The sequence below is a fragment of the Neolamprologus multifasciatus genome, chromosome 23 (assembly GCF_963576455.1).
Source record: "Neolamprologus multifasciatus chromosome 23, fNeoMul1.2, whole genome shotgun sequence".
Lineage (NCBI taxonomy): Eukaryota > Metazoa > Chordata > Actinopteri > Cichliformes > Cichlidae > Neolamprologus > Neolamprologus multifasciatus.
In genome coordinates this window covers 36,344,637-36,362,204 of record NC_140460.1, presented here as the reverse complement: position 1 = coordinate 36,362,204, position 17,568 = coordinate 36,344,637, and the positions used below count along the sequence as shown (strand labels likewise).

Below are 17,568 nucleotides of genomic sequence, written 5' to 3'. Positions count from 1 at the left end.
AAAAAATAAATACAGATTTTTTTTACGTGGCTCTCTTGTGCATGAACCATAGCACTGTTTTCCCGACAAATACTCTAATTTTCACACGCTAAGACATCATCTCATATTCAGTAATACATATTGACACATGGGTGTCAGTTTTCGCTCATAGATTATTTAAAAAGTGACTGCGAAGCATAACTCTTTCCAATCCTGTCAAACCACGCGACTCTTTATGCACCCAACCCTTATTTTTATGACGTCTTCACAGTCAGACTTGCAGAGTTGCTGCATTTTATCAAATAAAGTTGTTAAACTGCTTGAAGCCCAATCAAGCAAAATGAAAGCATTTCAACTGACGTGGCAGCGGCATCATAATGTAGGCGTGGTTTATCTTTGTCAACATCCTGATGACATAACTAGTTTCTCCAAAATGGCGACGGCGGGTGAGAGAGAAGGTTAGTGTTTTGTTTGTTAGAAATGATCGTTGTGCGATCACAATTCGCATTTAAATTCGTTTATTTTTTTCTCCATGAGCAATAATCGAAAAGGTACAAGGGCTTTATCGTGGCTCATACGTGCTTTTTGGTCTCCGGTAGCAGAACCTTCGCGTCCAGGCTGGAAGCCATTTGACGCTAGCCAGCTAATGTTAGCTTCCAGACTCATTTACATAAAATAAGCACCCTCGGAGCCTGTGGAGGCTGAAATGCTTTTGCAGTTAGGAGGACTTGAAAATTAAACTTTGTGTTAATAGGACCACACAGGGTTCAAACAGTTCCTGAGCTATTAGAAAATACACCCCGAATGTAAGCGAGGTGTAGCATATGCACTTGTAGCCCTTTAACTTTGTATTTCACTCCAATTTCATAGCGGGCCAGGACGACCCAGAGAGCGAGGATGAGGTTTATGAGGTTGTGGACCTGACTGAGTATGCCCGGAGGCACCAGTGGTGGAGTAGAGTGTTTGGGAACAATTCCGGCCCCATTGCTGAGAAGTACTCCGTGGCCACTCAGCTCATGATGGGAGGAGTGACTGGATGGTAAGGACTCGGGGTCTGTGTTCTCACTGGGACATATGTGGATCCAATTGGTGTTTAACACAGTAGCAAATGTTGGGCTATTTTGAACTTGGGACATTAATATGCAGAGAAATAATTAATGTGAGAACACACCGCTTACTTGTAGAGCTGCCATTGCTAAACCACTAAAATGATTGAGAATATACATTAACTCGGTGCCTTTACTTCCAAACAGTATGTACATATGCTGTTAGAGTGGCAGGTACTGTCTGTGTAGGTTCTTAATCGTCTTTGCCATAGTTTTCTACAAAGCTTGGAAAAAAGAAGGCAAATGGTGGAAAGAGCTGGGTATTTGACCCCACATGAGGTCTCATAGTGGTTTCACCCTTCATTGTACTGACTCGTGCCTTTTTTACACTTTTTTTCCCCACCTCCAAAGGGGACAAACCCCCACTGGGGTTCAATGGAGCGTTCCAGATTAAGCCGGAAGTTGGGATTTCCAAGTTCCCAGTTGGCATTTTCACCTGGAACGCCCCCTGAACTCAGAGCAGCCGCACCAAACCCAAGTTAACAATCCAAGATGGCAGTACCGAACTGAAGAGTAATGAAACTTTTAATCTGTGCTGCCCCTGTTGTGTAATCGTTCGTGTAATCGTTTTTTCACACTCTCGAGAGTGGTGGGAGCCACAGGCCAATGTGCTCCCAAGTGCTGACCCCAGTCTGAAATAAATGGCGAGGGTTGCATCAGGAAGAGTATCTGACATAAAATCTTTGTCAAGTTAGATCGTGTGGATCATGAATAATGACATTCATGGATGTAGTGAAGGAGGACATGCAGAAGGTTGGTGTGACATACGAGGATGCTTGGGATAGGGTGAGATGGAGAGAAGAAGAAGAATTGCGTTTAAAGATTCATAATGAGATAATGAGGTCGTTGTATAAGCAGTGCCCGTGAGCCAAAAGTTCCAGCCTCCAACTACTAGTTTAAGCCCACTGGTGAGAGCAGACATCCCAAATAATAATAACAATAATAATAATGGTCATCTGTGAGCACAGGAGCCCCGGCCGCCTTTCTGTTTACATGGGGTAGCCAGTCAAAAGTAGCTCGATTTAAATGAAGGGTGAACAGCTTAAACAGCTTTTTTTCCAGGCAATAGATGAACTGCAAAGCCTTAGATTCAGTAAAAGGACTAGATGTTGCAGTCCCCAATGATGCATTCCTTCAAATGGAGAAAGTCTTGAGGGATGGCTACTATGAGGAAAAGACACATAATGACTCTTTTCAAGTATGAATCAGGCTCAGGGAAAACTGACACAATTGATTCCCCTTTAAATATTTTAAAGGAAGTAACCCACCCTTTCTCTTAACACTTACAGGTGTGCAGGTTATGTCTTCCAGAGAGTTGGGAAGATAGCAGCTACTGCTATTGGTGGCGGGTTCCTTCTTTTACAGGTAAGAGCTCCGTAATGCTGTGATTGTTTAGGCTTAGTCGTTAAATGTTTAGCAATTCTCCACCAAGAGTCATAGAGAAGTACGTGCTTTGTAAGATTAACATAACTCCATTGACAAGTGAAGACGCCAGCTGTACGACATGACACTCAGCTGGTCCCCCCTCTCCACCACAGAAAGGCGAGCATTGTGTGTCAGCTGGCACTAAATGGACACAGGCCATCTGGACACTTACAGGGTGCTTCAGCTCCGTCAGTAGCATTATTTTGTCACTTAAAAGCATTCTTCATTTTGCAAGTAGATTAAAAGCCCGGACACCCAGATGACTTGATTATCAGGCTGAACACACAAAATAATTTTTTAAGATGATGTCAGAGGCCTACTGTGGACACATGCTTCCAGAAAGGCATTCTGTCCTTCAGAGTGCAGAGCTGAGGCAAATATGAAGAAGGACAAGTAACGCTCATCAGTTTTGTTGTCTGTTTCTGCAGATTGCCAATCACAGTGGCTATGTGCAGGTGGACTGGAAGAAGGTGGAGAAGGATGTGAACAAAGCAAAGAAGCACCTGAAGAAGAAGGCAAACAAAGCAGCCCCAGAAATCAACACATTCATTGAGGAGGTAAAGGTACCTGGAACGAAGCTTGCTCTTTCTTTATTTCTTGCTTGTTTTTCTGCTCAAGCTAAATGCAATCTTCCTTTAATTTGTATTATTTCAATATGGGGGGGGGGGGGGGGGGGGGGGGGGGGGGGGGGGGGGGCATGTATTGGGGTCCATTCCCAAGCCAGCAGTGCCCTCTAGTGTACTTGTCGAGCTACTACACCTAGTAGCTGTGACACTGCAGGCTCAAGGCAAACCAAATCGGATGTTTCAAGGTGCTGGGGTCTGTTTTGTTTGTTAGTTCTGATTTGCCTTTTCCCTCGTCTCTCCTCTGCAGGCCACAGATTTCATAAAGAGGAACATCGTCCTGTCCAGCGGGTTCGTCGGCGGCTTCTTTTTGGGATTGGCGTCCTAAAGGCCGCCGCACACACTACAATCTCCATTTACTGTGAATCATCACTTTCCATCGCTTACCTCTCTGCTCCATGTGTGTTTTGATCAAAAGTGATCATGGGGAATTATGTTGAACACTAAACCACCTGTTCTGACTCAATTCTAGCTTGCTATTATCATTCGAGTGCTCATTTCAGAGGATGTGTGTGAGGTGGTGGGTTGGTAAGAGGATCAGGGGCCGTCGGATTGTACTGTGAACAATGCTTCCGAAAGCATCAAGCTGCTACAAACAAAACCTGGCGTTTCTTTTGTGTTTGCTCGTGCAAATGAGACTATCCCAAGTGTTTGCCAGGTGGATTCTGTGGCATGTGTGGGCGCCATTGTAAATATATAGCCAAGCCCCTTTTTCAGAGCTGTAAACAGACACGCACACAAGCACATACACACAAGTAAATATTATATAAACAGTATGGAAGACGGCAGAGTGGGAAGGTAACACCAGTCCCCAGTCTGGTGCCTAGTTGTTGTTTTTTTTAAATACTAGTATAGCTGTACAGTTTGTCGGGGTCACATGCCTTTCAAAGCATGCTGGCAAACCCAGTTATGTTGGTCACACTGACTGGGGGGGGGGGGGGGGGGGGGGGGGAGTGAAAAGGTAATTTTCCACTCTGAACTGGAGTCCATGCTGATAAAGAACGTCATTAGTAAGTTTAATTTGTGAAGTATTAACCCCCCACCACCACAATTTGTTCCCTAATTCCCAGCTCCACAATGCCCTTAAATGAAGGTTCAAGCATCTGCTGTGCCCTAATTACCGCCATCACAAGCCATATGCCCAAAGAGACACTGGTCCAGTTGTTACATAGCATAATGGAGCTGCAATTTTGACTCCTACGCCCTCGCTATTGTCGTCGTGCATTCGATGGTGTGTGTAGCATTAACAAACAGCGATGCTGCTGTGTTGTGCTTCATCATGTTAATCAGCTATAGGGGAGTCCAGTTATCACACGTTGCTTATTGTCTTTTGGGGTTTTTTGCCCTTTCTACTGGTGCAATATACTGTAATGTTTTAGCTGGTTTTTTGTTTTTGCATCCAGCTGGTATTTTGTATGCTTATGTTTGTATTTAATATGATTTTGATAACTCTTATTTCCTGGTTTTATGTCTCCTTTGAAGTAAAGTTGCCCTATGCTGTTTTAAATGATAGTAACATTAAAAAAAGGATGCTTTTCATTTAGCCTTTGTTGTTTTTAAGCAATCTCAACAGTCTGGCTTTGTGTCTTTGCAGTAGCTGGATTGATAAAATCTTAAACCTCCGTCAGATTTGACTGCATTTATCAGTTGGTGGTTTTCAATATCACCTGGGCTCTCTGCTGTAGCCTTGCATCAAATTGTTACCTTCCTACTTCAGTAAGAGAGATGATCAGAACTGGTAATGAATGCTGCAAAAATCTTATGAATTTATCATTAATATATTTATTTTAGCACTTTGTACTCTGTGGTTCTGTGAATCAAGGAGGCATATCAAAGCGAAATACATTTATAGATTGAATATTCTTGGTGATTAACAGCCAACATATAGATAAATCTTTATTTTATAAAGCAACATTAGCAGAGTAAATCAGACATGGCAGCTAGTTAAGACCAAGCATGCAGACTGTAGCATTATTCAGTGGTGTTAAGGTCCTGCTCAACATGTGCCACTTGTATTTGTTCAAACATGAGAACTTACATGAAATCCTACTTCGCAATACACCTCCACCCCACTGCAATTGTTGGTGTTAAACTAAATAAGATAACTGATAAGAAATTAATTAACCTTCTAAAGGATCCAGATTCTGCCTTATCTAATTTACCTGCATGTATAATATATGCACTGCAGAGATGGATAATAATGATGTCCTTAGATAAAATATGGTCATTTTAAAATAATGAGGTCTCTGTTTGCTCCTACATTTAGTTTCATACATTTGTTTCACTTTAAACTCCTAAAAACGATCACAGGTGAGCACTGAAGCCCCACCCACCTGGTGTTTAAACTTTCTGTTATAAAGAGCAGCCAAGCAGATTTAAGTTGGATTAAAGGGCAGGACAATGGTGTTAACTCCTTTAGGTCAGGGGCTACATCAAAGCCCCTGACCTAAAGTTACTTTACAAAGTTACTTTACTAACAATAAAAGCCAAAGATATCAGTCACGCAGAAATCTAACATCTGCTTAGTTCCACCTCTCGTTGTGACAATTTGCTTTTTTTTTTTTTTTTAATATCACTTGGTTGAAGCTTGTTTGGTTTTTATTTATAACTATAAATGACAAAAATATACAAAGAGGTGGACATGAATAAACATACAATGTATTCACAAGAAGAGCTGAGTGAGCGGACAAAAAACATTCAGATTTGATCCTCAATTCTTCATAATTACAAGCACAATTCTCCCTGTGCTGAGCTCCTGTAACATCCCAGATCTGTAGTATGAAAAGGGGAAAAAATAAATTAATTTAAAAAAGCCAGAAGCCACTAGCCCGTGGTGAATTCGTGTAAAGAGGCTACACTGTTTGTTTTTGCTCATAAAAGAAGAATAAAGTCACATTTGTTATTCCATAACAGGTTTTGCAAACTCATATTGCAGAATTTGCATTTCCTCTTGCTGCAAAGTCATTCTTTTGTGCTCAGATGGGCATTTTGAGAAGGGCACACTCTGTCAGCAGTGATAGGGTTGTGAGGACATATCTGCTGTTGGACATCTGAAACAAAAGTAAACCAATATTATTAGCAGGTTCTTCTTTCATTAAAAAAATAAAATAAATAAAGCTCTGAGGGCAGTACCTTGATCCTGCCGCTGAACTTGGCTGATCCCAGTGCAGATGAGACCTGACTCAGGCGTCCTGCTGACAGGTCCAATCTGAAATGCCTGTAGAAGTGGCTCATTAGGCCCTGCATGAACCTCGTCACCTCCTCGATGTCAATGCTTCTTGCTGTCTCCTCCTCCTCCCTCCTCTCCAGTAAAGGGGTCCTCACACTGTTCCACAGCTCCCACGCATCTTGAGGGTTAACTGTGTAGGTGATCTGCAACGGTGGCTCAACCGGAAGAGTCCAAATCATTTTGAGATGCTGGATGCTGGACTCTATGTGGCAGTTAGTCCATAATGCCGCTAGCCACTGCAGGCAGGTCTGGTTGATTTCCAGAGGGCCAAAGCAGCAGTCAAAGGTCTGCTGAAACCAGGATTTGACCAACGAGGTGAGATTCTCAGCCCCACGGCTGCCAAAGAGCGGCAGACAGGTGAAGTCCTTCGGAAGCGAGTGAAGATATTCAGGATTGCCATTGATGCAGGTCAACCAGCTGCTCCACACCAACTTCTGCGCCTCATCCTTCCCTGCAAACACCGGCTTTGAATGGATCTGTGACGGGAAAGAAGACAGAGTAAAGCCAGCTCATACTGTGCCTGAAAACCTTCTCCCTGCCTCTACAAACTCCTGTGCTTACCTGTACGAGGACCGTCTCAGCATCATCGTCCGTCTCTCCCAGCCCCTGCACCACAGAGAAGGAAACTCTGAAGCTGGTCTGCGTTCCCTCAACCTCCACTGCCAAACCCTGCTGCTTCTCTGCAGTAATAAATGCAGAAAGCTGCCTTGAGTAGCTCCTGAGCTGGGTGTGTCTGAACTGGTAGAGCGGTGTAACGTACGATAGCTGCCACTCTGTCTTCACCAGTAAGGCCAGATGCTCTGGATTCACCTTCTCCTTTACCAGGGAAAGAGCAGAATGCAAAGGATGGCGATTCCATGTTCTGTTCTCCAGATAATTAATATATTTAGAAGAGAAACTTGCACTGACTCACGGTGATATTGTGTGACTTTGTTCTTCTGCTGGTGTTGAGCCTCCGCGCTGTCCATCCTGGGGTGTGGCCGAGCCTTGAAGCAGCGCCTAAGCAGCTGCGGTATGACTGTCTGTAGCTTTTATTTTTGCTCCTCCTCTGAGCGACAATGCTGTCGGTGGGAGTCCTCACCACACTGAAAAGAAAAATTAGTCAATCAATACATGAATTTAAAAAAATAAATCAAACATAAAGCAACAATCTCCAGTTAAACTTGTGCTTTGAACTAGGAACACAAGTAAGGCTTTTGCAAAACCTGCACTTCTCATGTGCTTAAATACCCAATTTATTAGACTCATTATAAAACAAATTACCATTCATTTCATACACAAACACCATTTCTAAATATACTATAGACGCATTATAGCCACTGTGTCAACACAACGTATTTATACTCAATAGACTGTGTACGGATGTGGACTTATTTTAAAGGTCAGATGCTCTCCTGTTTTAAAACAGCAGCAACATGTCAAAAAAAAGTCCGAGGCAGAGCCAGCGGGCTAATGCTAGCATTACAAAAAAGGCAAACTATCGTCCCGATCCTGTTTGGGCAATCCATTCATGTTTTTAGAAACCATGGAGTGACATTTAAAGTTAAACATTACAGACTGCGCTTAACTAAACACACAAAAGCTTCAGTGCCCACTCCCTGCCACTTGTTTCATTTTGAAGGGTGAAAAAAGGAGCTACGACTGAAAAACGTAAAATTTTGATTTATTCCAGTTCTTTGATGTGTAGGAGAGAAGCCGAACTGAAAAGTAGAGGTGAAAAAATCCTAAAATTACAAGTTTAACGTTGTATCAAGCCCGTGCATTTCATTAAATGCAAAACAACATTAAACCACCTAATTGCTGAATGTTGAATGGTGTTGGGGTCTCCGTTGTACGGACAACGACGGAAAATGCCGTTAAATAAACCAAAATGCGTCGTTGGACACATTGTTACCATTTTCCTTGCCGCAAAAGCAAATGCTTTGTAGAAAATAGCATTTGTATAGTGTAATAACGACAAAGGTAAAATTTCTACCTGTTTTGAGGTCGCTCCATGTCTCTGGCTTAGCGACAAAGGCTAAAAGAATAACCGGAAACAAATTTGAACATCGCGCTTTCACAGGAGCCTGCGCGGTCAGACTCAACCAATCACATCTACCCAAACAAGAAGTGGGATTTGTAGTTTTTTTCCCCCTTTCACAATTTATCGAAATCTAAAATGTTTTAATTTTTTTTTTACTTTATTTAATTTACACACACACACACACATATAATTTATATATATTTTATTATTATTTTTAATTGTATATATTATATATTTTTATTTTTACATTTAGCCTTTGATGGCTTATTACCGAAATCCTTGCTGTGACTGATATTCTGAGGGGGAAAAAAGCAATTTTTACAGTCTTTGAAGTATAAGCCTTATTTTTTTTATTTGAATATTGATGAGAAAAATATTAGAGATGACATATTTTAAATTCATATAATACATACATATATACATACATAAAACATGAAAAAATATATTCTTTGAGATTAAAAAATTTGCTGCGGTGGAAAAACTATATTTATATATATATTTTTTTCATTTTGTTTTGTATTGTTTTCACGAAGCAGCCATGTTAATTCAGTGAATTTGCAGTTTATGGCCTAATCTAATTATTTATTAGATAACAATCTGGGAATACATTGAAATTTAGTTCAGAATCACAATATGATCAAATAAAACCAGGAGGTGAAAAGACAGAAGAAATATTGTGACTTTATAATGTCAATTTCTGCCAAACTGGTAATTTTGCAACGTTGAAAAATATTCTGTTATTAATATTTTTAAATATATCAGCTTACTTAGTTGAAAAACCTGAATTCTTATACTTTTCCCATTCCATAGAATGGAAGTTTTACTGTAACTGTAATAGCAATCTGTGTAAATAAAATAAAACCAAGTTGGAAAAAAAGAACATGGCTGGCATTTCTGTTCAAACACCAAATAAATTAAGACTGCATGGCTGGGATGTAAGAATTGAGTTTCTGTTATAGGAGGAAACACTTCCAAGGCACTTTGTGTTGAAGTGACTCCTCTCCTTTTGCTGGTTATTGCTCCCTAGGGAAGAATATGGAGCTGGAAGCATGTAGCAGTCCAAACCTTGTTTTCCCTGTTTCCCCTTGCACTAATTCAGCTGACTGATGTCCCACTTTTTCTGCGCTGAAGAATCCTCCTTCATATCTTTTTTGGCATGTTATTCTCTACATTACACCTCGATGAGGACCGAGCAGGATTGTAATACAATGTTATACAGCTGATTTGGTCTAAATTATTGATGATAAATCTATGTCAGCCTGGAGAGAAACAAAAGGTTCTCTGAAAAGCACAGCTAGTCAAAACGGTTTAACCAGTAGGACTGAAAATAATGTGTGCCATATACACGTGAAATTTAAAGGTGAAGGTTATTTTTCTGTCAAAGCTATTAAGTGCAGGGCTGTTTGTCTGTGTGTGTAGTGATGGTTTCAGGGAATTCATGCATGTCAGTGCAACCAGATGTATAGGAGTGTATAAGCGTATGTGCATTTTTCATGAACTGCCAGTTTCACATGCAACCACCATAAAAAAATATCCCCTTCCTTGTTACTATGGAAACAGAGCTCTTGTCTTTTTGTCATGTGTGCCGTTTTCCCTTTCCTTTATCATTTTCCTATTCATCTCTCTCCTTTTATTGCATACTTTCCTTCCAGTCTCACTTTTTTCCCGAGCTGTGTGTGTGTGTGCATCAAATGGAGGGTTGTTCAGAAGCAGACAGTATGATGACCACATCAGCAGCCAATCGGATTATCAGTAGCTGCTGGTGGGCTTAAGCCAATGGGGGAAGCTGGCAGGTGATGCTCGAGGAGAAAGGATGCAGCGGCATGGAAACCGCAGAGGGTGCCCTGTGAGAACAGCGCCCTCTAGAGGGAGGCTGGCCGTCTGAGTTCATTATTTTGCTTTAGTGAAGTACCTCACCCAATACGCTTTTATTTTTTTCTTTTCAACCCTCAGCTGTAACCACTTTCATGCAAAGGTAATTTGTAATTGGAAAACATAGCTCTGCAATATATAAAACAAAACGTGTCTTTGGAAAAAACAAAAACAAAAAAGACAACAAAATAAAACGGGAGAATAAATAAGAGAAAATTCGCTTTTTAACTGTAATTCCACAGAAGGACCCCCCCCCCCCCCAAAAAAAAGAGAGGACATCTCTCTCAGATATATGTTTTAAAAATAAAATTAAATATCAAATTTCTTTATATTTCCAAGGAGCCAGACTTTAAAAATGGTCTTAAATAATAGTTCTCCAGGCTTTTTTTGGACCTTGTCTGCCTTTGCACTCATTTTCAGTCTAGTCCTTGTACCGGACCATTTTCACAGGACTGTCTTTTGTTTGTTTGGTTTGATAAGCCGTTTGTTCCAATTTCTTCAGTTGAATGTATGAGAAATATCACATGCCTCTTAATAATAGTATTTTTGCAATCTAGAGGTTCCCAAAAAGCTCTTAGCTGAAAACTTGGCACATCTCAGCTGTGTCCCTGGTTTTTTTGGAAACTGGACTAGTGGAGAACAAAAGAAATGGCAAAAAAGGCGTCATAGACAAGCTCGTTACTATTGTACTAACTTTGCCTCATATACTTACATATGTAGTAAATGACTGCATACATTTTCCAAATGATTCAAGATTTTTGCAGTTCTCTACGTCATATATAATCCAGTGCAAATAGGGTGAATTAAGATGGACGTCTTTAATAAACGGGATTTGATGCCTTTTTGCATCTTTGATTTGTTTTACAATAAAAGTGAAATTGGATTTTGTCAATTATTTATTAATTTATTCCCCTTTCCCCCTCATTTTCTCCTTGGAACGATATCTCCTTAGGGTATTCAAAATGGAGCGGTGGGAGACAGGCCTTTTACCATCACCTCTAGGGGGCTTCTCCGCCCGTCTTTCCACACCTGAGGAGACCTTACCTGCGTGTCTGCATCGGTTGAACCCGCACCTGCAAAAAGCTTACGCGAAAGTAGATAATCACGCGTTAATACTTGAACTACAGTGCTGAAGATGCCCATTTGAACTGAAAAAAAGCCTTTATTTTCGCTAGTCATCTAAATTCCACAGAGGAGAATTAGAGTACACATCAGTGGCACAATCTAGCGGTCACTGTCAGATTAATGAGATAATGCAAACGCTATGCTGTCCATCAGTTTTGCTGAGAAACCTCCCGAAAGACCCATGGGAATTTGGGAAACACTGAGGACAGCAGTCACCCACGCTTAGACAGCGATTGTGAAGTATACGGTTTTAATCCCGTCGCTGGCAGCCAGGGTGTGGGGCGTGAGTCCTTAGTGGCAGATGAGATTTATGGAGAAATAAACTGTTCGAAATGATGGAGAGAAGAAGAAGGGAAAAAGGTGGTGGTGGGGGGCTGACGTAAGGTGATGAGGTTTGGACGGTCGACGCCTGCGCGGGATACACTGAATGCAACGGTTGGAGAAGAGATTAAGGAAACTGCGCCTAAATCGGACCCCACAAAACGCCATCTTGGCTCGAGCGACGCAAGGAAAAAGACGGGAATCCGGGGCCCGCTTTCCCTGGCCATTTCGGCTCCGGTCGGAACAGTTTCCCGGGCGATAGACAGGGAGGGAGGAGCCGGGCATTTCTGGAAGTCGGAGAAACAACCAGTCAAAGCCAGCCAGCCTGCATCTGATCCAGCGAAAGAACTGGAGCAGCGGCGGACGTCGGCTCGGCTGTGCAAGAAGACGACATTAATTGAACACCCTCGAGCACAGACGGCGTGTGTAGCAGCAGGAGCAGTCGTGGACATGAATGTGAAGGTCTTCCATTTGGGCTCGGGAAGCTGAAGCGTATTGTATCCCGCTCACGTTACGGTTTTTTTCCCCCCTTCCTCGCTGGGATAAGCTGTCTGTGATACACTGGGCGTGCACAGCGCAATAACGGAGGGAGCCAACCTGTGATTTCAGCGACGGCTAAGCTCACATTTAAACCCAGCTAGCAAACCAGTCTTCTTTTTTTTCCGAGAGTCTCGTTAGCTTGCGGCGAAGGGGAGCATCTTGGTGGGTAAGGGGAAGGCATCCGTTGGATGCTGCTGAGGGGGGACTCCTGTGCCCCGGCGACAAGCACCAGTAAAGATACAAACCCGAGGCATGCAAAGAGGGATGTTTTTCTGCACACGAGCGAGGAAATCTCCACGCCCCAGGGTCTGCTCTGTGGCTACTGTTTAGCTAGCTCGCTGGCTAGCCCTTCTACCAGGAGAGTAGCTCAGGAGAAGGTGGGGCCGCGGAGTGACAGCCTTGGACGCCAGCTAATGTGGCTAGCCGGCTAAGTTGGGCACACGTTCGTCTTTCCCCGTTTATCACATTGTGCCCGTGTGCGTGTTTGTGGGGTTTAAAAAATACAAAGTGTGTGTGTGGACTGGCACAGCTGTAAGCCCATTCAGCAAGAAATTACGTTGTCATTGATCCCTTCGGAGCCCGTGGTGTGGGTGGGATAGCTTGAGGAGAGCATCCTCGTTTACCTGAATGACCATGGCGGACGACGACGTGCTGTTCGAGGATGTGTACGAGTTGTGCGAGGTGATTGGCAAGTAAGTACCTCGCGCACTGGCCTCTCATTTACCCACACAGGTACAACGCAGCTGCAGTAATTTGGCTGGGGTCTGTTTTTATATGCTGACCCGCACATTTTTAAGGTGGCAGTCCACTGAGAGAAGGGGGGTGGGAGAGTTAGTCTTCAGTGTGTAGAGCCGTACAGGCTTGTCATACAGTTTTGTTAAAGTCCTAATAGAAGTGAATAAACTAAAGTGATACTGGTCGCAGTTGTTAACAATATGGCTGGGAATGTGCTCGGTGTTTTTGCTCTGTGCGTGCACTAATGCATTTATTCCAGCTGGCTGGGGATTGGGAATTCCTAATTGGATGATCGCCACACCTGGAATGTGAGCTCATAGACTGATTGGCCGGACACTTTAAGAATTTGTCATGTTGAGTTTTCAGTGGAAGGGGCACATTAAAAAAAACAATGTGGTGAAAAGTTTGGGGGGTGGGGACGGGATTGACAGCCCTTCCTACCAGTCAGTCCCCTCCCCCCTGCAGGCCTCCACTCTGTGGAGATCTGAGGGTCCATTATGGCTGTTGAGGGGAGGCGCAGACCCTCAGGCCTTTGGTCTTAATCCTGAAAGTTCTTGTTGCCTTGGTCACTAATTGGTGGGTGCTCCAGGACTACTGCCTTTTAAGGCTCAATAATGGACAATGTGGCGAACAGTGCATTTGATGTACTTGAATGGACGAGGGAAATAAATATGGGAAGTTGAGAAAACTTGACTTGATCAGACCTAGATCACTCATTTTGTGTCTTCTATAGACTGTTACTGACTTGCCTCACACTACAGTTGTCAACCTACCTGTCACAGTTACAGCACAGCCTACACAGAGTGCCTCATTTTCAGAGGTAAATGTATATGTGCACGTTGTCTTCATAACTGGGGTGTGACTCCCTGCAGCCAAAAGCAAACACTGAGGGAGTGCGCCGAGCTGTTGTACAGGTATGGTCACACAGCGCATACAGCTTATACAAAGAGCAGCAATAGTCGGGGTATATTTTAAGCTTTAGGGGGAAAAGTGTATTGGCACCAAGAAGACCATGAAATCCCACTTATCCAGCGAGCTCTTTTGTGAAACTGCGGTTGATAGATCAAGTGGGGGATCATTTTTCCTCAGCTTAGAGCAAGGGGGAGCGGGGGGGTGCTGAAGCTGATCAATGGAGACAAGTGGAGCTGGGAATGTGATGGCCCTGAGGCTAAGGATATAAATAATGCCAGCAGACATTGCAGCTCGCTGCCTTCTTCCCCTCTGTTTTTTTACCTTATGTTTTATTGCCCACATTGCGATCGGTAGCCGAGCACGTGGCAAACGGCCAAGACTCGAGGATGCTAATTACAATTTCAGTTTTGGAAAAAGACAGCTGTCATAACAAAACGAAGTGACCTCATAACCAGTGCCCTGCGCTGCAAGTCCCAATGCATGTCACTTGCCTTTTCCACACTTTCCATTTTTCTTTTTGTTGGCATTTCATTAGGTTCAATAGAATGACAGCACCCTGTCAGTGAAGGACTCCTCCAGCCTCTCACTATGTTTTTTTCCCCCTGTTTTTTCACCTCAGATTAAAATTCCAGGAAGTCTATTTTTGCTTTGAGTGGATGTCCGACTTATCTGTTCATCAGTGAGACAATCGTAGGCGAAATTCTTTGGAATAACACATCAGGTCACACGAGTGGAAGTACTGTGATGGAATGATGGAGTAATGGAATATTTTCCAGTGAATTATCAGTAATTAGTTTGTCTTTTGCTTCCTGCCATGTAACAGAAGAGCTGGGGTGGTGATTTGTCTCATTTAGTGATATTTGCTGTGCTGTATAGACACATGTCTTTTCAAGCTACGTAGATAAACCCTTAGATCTGGCCTGACACCTTTCAAACTAATATTGTTGTTGAAATCTTAAAGAATTTGAATGGGTAGCATTTGGAGCACTGGGATAGCTTAACCGTTCTATAATAATCTCCTCTAAATTCAGATTGTAAGGTCTTGTTGCAGGTTAGTTCTCCTGAAAGGCGGTTGGTTAGTTCCTGGAGGAAGGTTTTGTGTAAAGCTGTTGATAAAAATTCTGGGCTGTTAATCAGATCTTAATTTAATTTCAAATTTTTGGCTTTTAGCAACAAAAAAGATGAAAATCTGGAGAAAGCAGTCAGTCTTTTGTATTTATTTTTTTTAGTCTGCTTTCATTTAGTGTCATTATAAAGAAAGTGGTGTTTTCACCCCTCCCTACAAACCACAGTTTAGTTCCGCTCTAGGCAAGATGGTGGAGAGAAAGAGAGAGCCTTTGGCCAGCACAATCTATCCAAAAGAAGTAGAAGTCGTAAAATGTTTATGTATTCCAACCCATGGAAGGTTAATTAAAAGTTGACTGCAGCTTGATTTGTGTTACGATCTCCCCTTTGTGCTCAGTGCCACTGAAGTGCGCTAGTCTGATGCCACCTTGGCCTCTCGTTGCCCCTGTCTGCAACAACAGACATACCACTGTGGAAGCTGCAGGGACCAGTGTTTGCCCTTGGGAAAGAAAGGCCATAGCAGGGGTGGACACAAAAAAAAAACCTTGTTCCTAGGCTAGTTCTGGCCTTCATGCTGTATTTTGTCCATGTGTGGGCTATACATTGAAAATCACTGGCCAATCTGGGTCTAATTCCTGATCTAACACTGTGTCCCCCACCACACCCATTACTTCAGAAAAAAATATTATTTTTAACCTAACAATAAATAATAATTTTAAATACAGTTGATGAAAAAGGATTGCGATCGTGATGTTTTCCATAATCGAGCAGCTGACCTTGTATTATAATATTCCTGATGGTAGTGTAGCTGGGCTCAGTTGTAACCTGGACTTTTGTGTGTTGTTGCCGTGTGTGATTGCACAGAAAACTACTAAAATAAACTCCTTTTCCACCGGGATGCTCTACCTTCCTCCTGCTTCTCATTATTTTGGATGGAACGGTGTGCTTTTTCTTTTCTACAACACTGAGAGCTTCACAAGGGTTTAAAACTGCGAACCAAAGCACATGAACTCAAAATATTTGAACAAACCAGAGTCCTGATTTATCAGATTTGTAGATGCATGGAAACAAAAAAAGAGATGAATATGCTGGTGTAGCATTGCTATAAAGAGAAGCTATGATTGATTTTTACAATTCATGCATGTGTGTTCATTCACCTCCCCGGTGGTTGCTCTAGCCTTATTTCAGTAGAGCGAGGCCAGACAGGTCAGGTGTCAGCTGCACTTCAGATTACATTAAGTGAAAGGTGACACAGCCTGTTGACCCGGCACAGGCAGTTCTACCCTGCTTTTTATGCGCTCTTTATTTGTAATTTACATAGTAAACATGCTATGAGCATATTGCAGTAACGGCAGGCCCGCTTTTCACATAGCTGAAGCATCAGCAATGAACTGAGGCAATTTAATCCCTTTCTGTCTGTAATGATTCTGTTTGAATAGGACTGAAGTTGTTGAAGCACTATTGGAGTCACAGTGCTCTTTATTTCAGCCCTGGGGTGCTCATTAGGGCCAAGGATATTGGGATGTGCGACTCACTCTGAACCAATGAAGTGATCAGTCCTCTGGCTTATTCTGAGTGAGATAATTAAATTGCTTGGGCGACATTTAGATCTTCCATTTTCATTGATTGTTTTATAATTTTTTTGTGGTGTAATGTTGCTTTCTCCCCAGATAGATGCAACATTTGGCATACAAATGTTAGACAGGATGCTTTGCTGCTGGAATGCCAAATTGTTTCGTTATTAGGATTTGCTTTAGTTTGAAGTATGTAAAATGGGCTGTCACCTGGGTGAGTGTTTAATAGCTTCAGTCAGGTTTAACTAAAAAAACTGATCAGGCACAGGTAACATTAATCCACTTTCAGTCAGAAATCACTGTAACTCATTTGTGTCAAATGTGTGTGTTTTAACCAGTCCATCCCTCAAGAAGATGTATCAGAAAATAATTTAAAACATTTGGGACTGTACATTAGGTGTGTCATGATAAAGACAATATTTAAAGGTGAAATATTGGTATTATGTCATGATGTGCACATTATAATAGCAAATAAGCGCGTGATTGTTCTTTTTTGTTTGCCTTTGTACACTTGTGTTGTGTAAATAATATGCTGTAATATATACATTGCTTGTACATGTTTTTCTGAATGGTATTTGTCCATAAAAACAAGCAGATTACTTTAAGAAAAGTCTAAAATTTGTCTGCAGTCAAGTAAGCGTGTAGGAAAACATGGATACAACAACTGGCTACTAAATCATATGAAAGCCATATAAATGATATAGTAGCCACCACCAGTGCTGCTACTTGTGCAGCAACAACATTTATATTTACGAGCAAAGCTGGCAGTGATGTGATAATAAACGTGCACTTTTAGTTGCACAAAAAAAGAGTAAAGCAACGGAATTAATTTTGTGCTCTAATAAAACTAAAATCAAAAACATGAATATGTATTAGTTTCAATCAGTCTTCAAAATGCTAAAAATTTGTAAATTACAACCTTTATGATGAGGTTTTGGTGGAGATTTATTGAGAATTGGGACGTGTACATGACTTACCATGAAAGTTGTTTTTGCAGTTAATTTCTAATGCTCTTGCACAGAGTGGGTGATAATCCGGT

The 17,568-nt window shown here is 42.1% G+C and overlaps 3 protein-coding genes across 17 annotated transcripts in view; 2 read left to right on the top strand and 1 right to left on the bottom strand.

Annotated features, from left to right (window-relative positions):
• Nucleotides 1-85: 85 nt before the first annotated feature.
• LOC146492092 (FUN14 domain-containing protein 1) lies at nt 86-4,672 on the top strand. 3 transcript variants are annotated; one of them, XM_085150834.1, is made up of 5 exons: nt 86-437; nt 850-1,018; nt 2,375-2,450; nt 2,939-3,067; nt 3,384-4,672. In XM_085150834.1, exons 1-5 carry the CDS (start codon nt 215-217, stop codon nt 3,459-3,461), a joined length of 675 nt encoding a protein of 224 aa, XP_085006960.1. In that variant the 5' UTR covers nt 86-214; the 3' UTR covers nt 3,462-4,672. The 3 variants fall into 3 exon arrangements, with proteins under 3 accessions (XP_085006960.1, XP_085006959.1, XP_085006961.1); XM_085150833.1 differs by having other exon boundaries at nt 2,939-3,073; XM_085150835.1 differs by lacking the exon at nt 86-437 and adding an exon at nt 497-530 and having other exon boundaries at nt 2,939-3,073.
• cenpl (centromere protein L) lies at nt 4,480-8,464 on the bottom strand. Its single transcript, XM_085150832.1, has 5 exons — nt 8,338-8,464; nt 7,276-7,447; nt 6,924-7,178; nt 6,266-6,838; nt 4,480-6,183 (listed from the first exon to the last, which is right to left on the bottom strand). The coding sequence occupies exons 1-5, from the start codon at nt 8,355-8,357 to the stop codon at nt 6,109-6,111; spliced, it is 1,095 nt and encodes a 364-aa protein (XP_085006958.1). The 5' UTR covers nt 8,358-8,464; the 3' UTR covers nt 4,480-6,108.
• A 3,287-nt stretch (nt 8,465-11,751) lies between these two features.
• Nucleotides 11,752-17,568, top strand: part of LOC146492089 (peripheral plasma membrane protein CASK-like) — a 49,505-nt gene continuing 43,688 nt past the window's right edge. For 6 of the 13 annotated variants that reach the window (XM_085152261.1, XM_085152259.1, XM_085152255.1 and 3 more), the window contains exon 1: nt 11,755-12,935. In XM_085152261.1, coding sequence (XP_085008387.1) covers nt 12,871-12,935 — 65 coding nt within the window. In that variant the 5' untranslated portion in view covers nt 11,755-12,870. Of the gene's footprint in view, nt 12,936-17,568 lie in introns of all 13 variants that reach the window. The other 7 variants (XM_085152250.1, XM_085152256.1, XM_085152249.1 and 4 more) reach the window with 4 other exon arrangements.

Coding starts and splice junctions, on each gene's coding strand:
- LOC146492092 (XM_085150833.1), top strand. CDS start 215: ATGCACCCAACCCTTATTTTTATGACGTCTTCACAGTCAGACTTGCAG. Junction 1,019..2,374: donor ATGGGAGGAGTGACTGGATG/GTAAGGACTCGG, acceptor TAACACTTACAG/GTGTGCAGGTTATGTCTTCC. Junction 2,451..2,938: donor GCGGGTTCCTTCTTTTACAG/GTAAGAGCTCCG, acceptor CTGTTTCTGCAG/ATTGCCAATCACAGTGGCTA.
- cenpl (XM_085150832.1), bottom strand. CDS start 8,357: ATGGAGCGACCTCAAAACAG. Junction 7,448..8,337: donor ATGGAGCGACCTCAAAACAG/GTAGAAATTTTA, acceptor TTTTCTTTTCAG/TGTGGTGAGGACTCCCACCG. Junction 6,184..6,265: donor AGTTCAGCGGCAGGATCAAG/GTACTGCCCTCA, acceptor CTTTTGTTTCAG/ATGTCCAACAGCAGATATGT.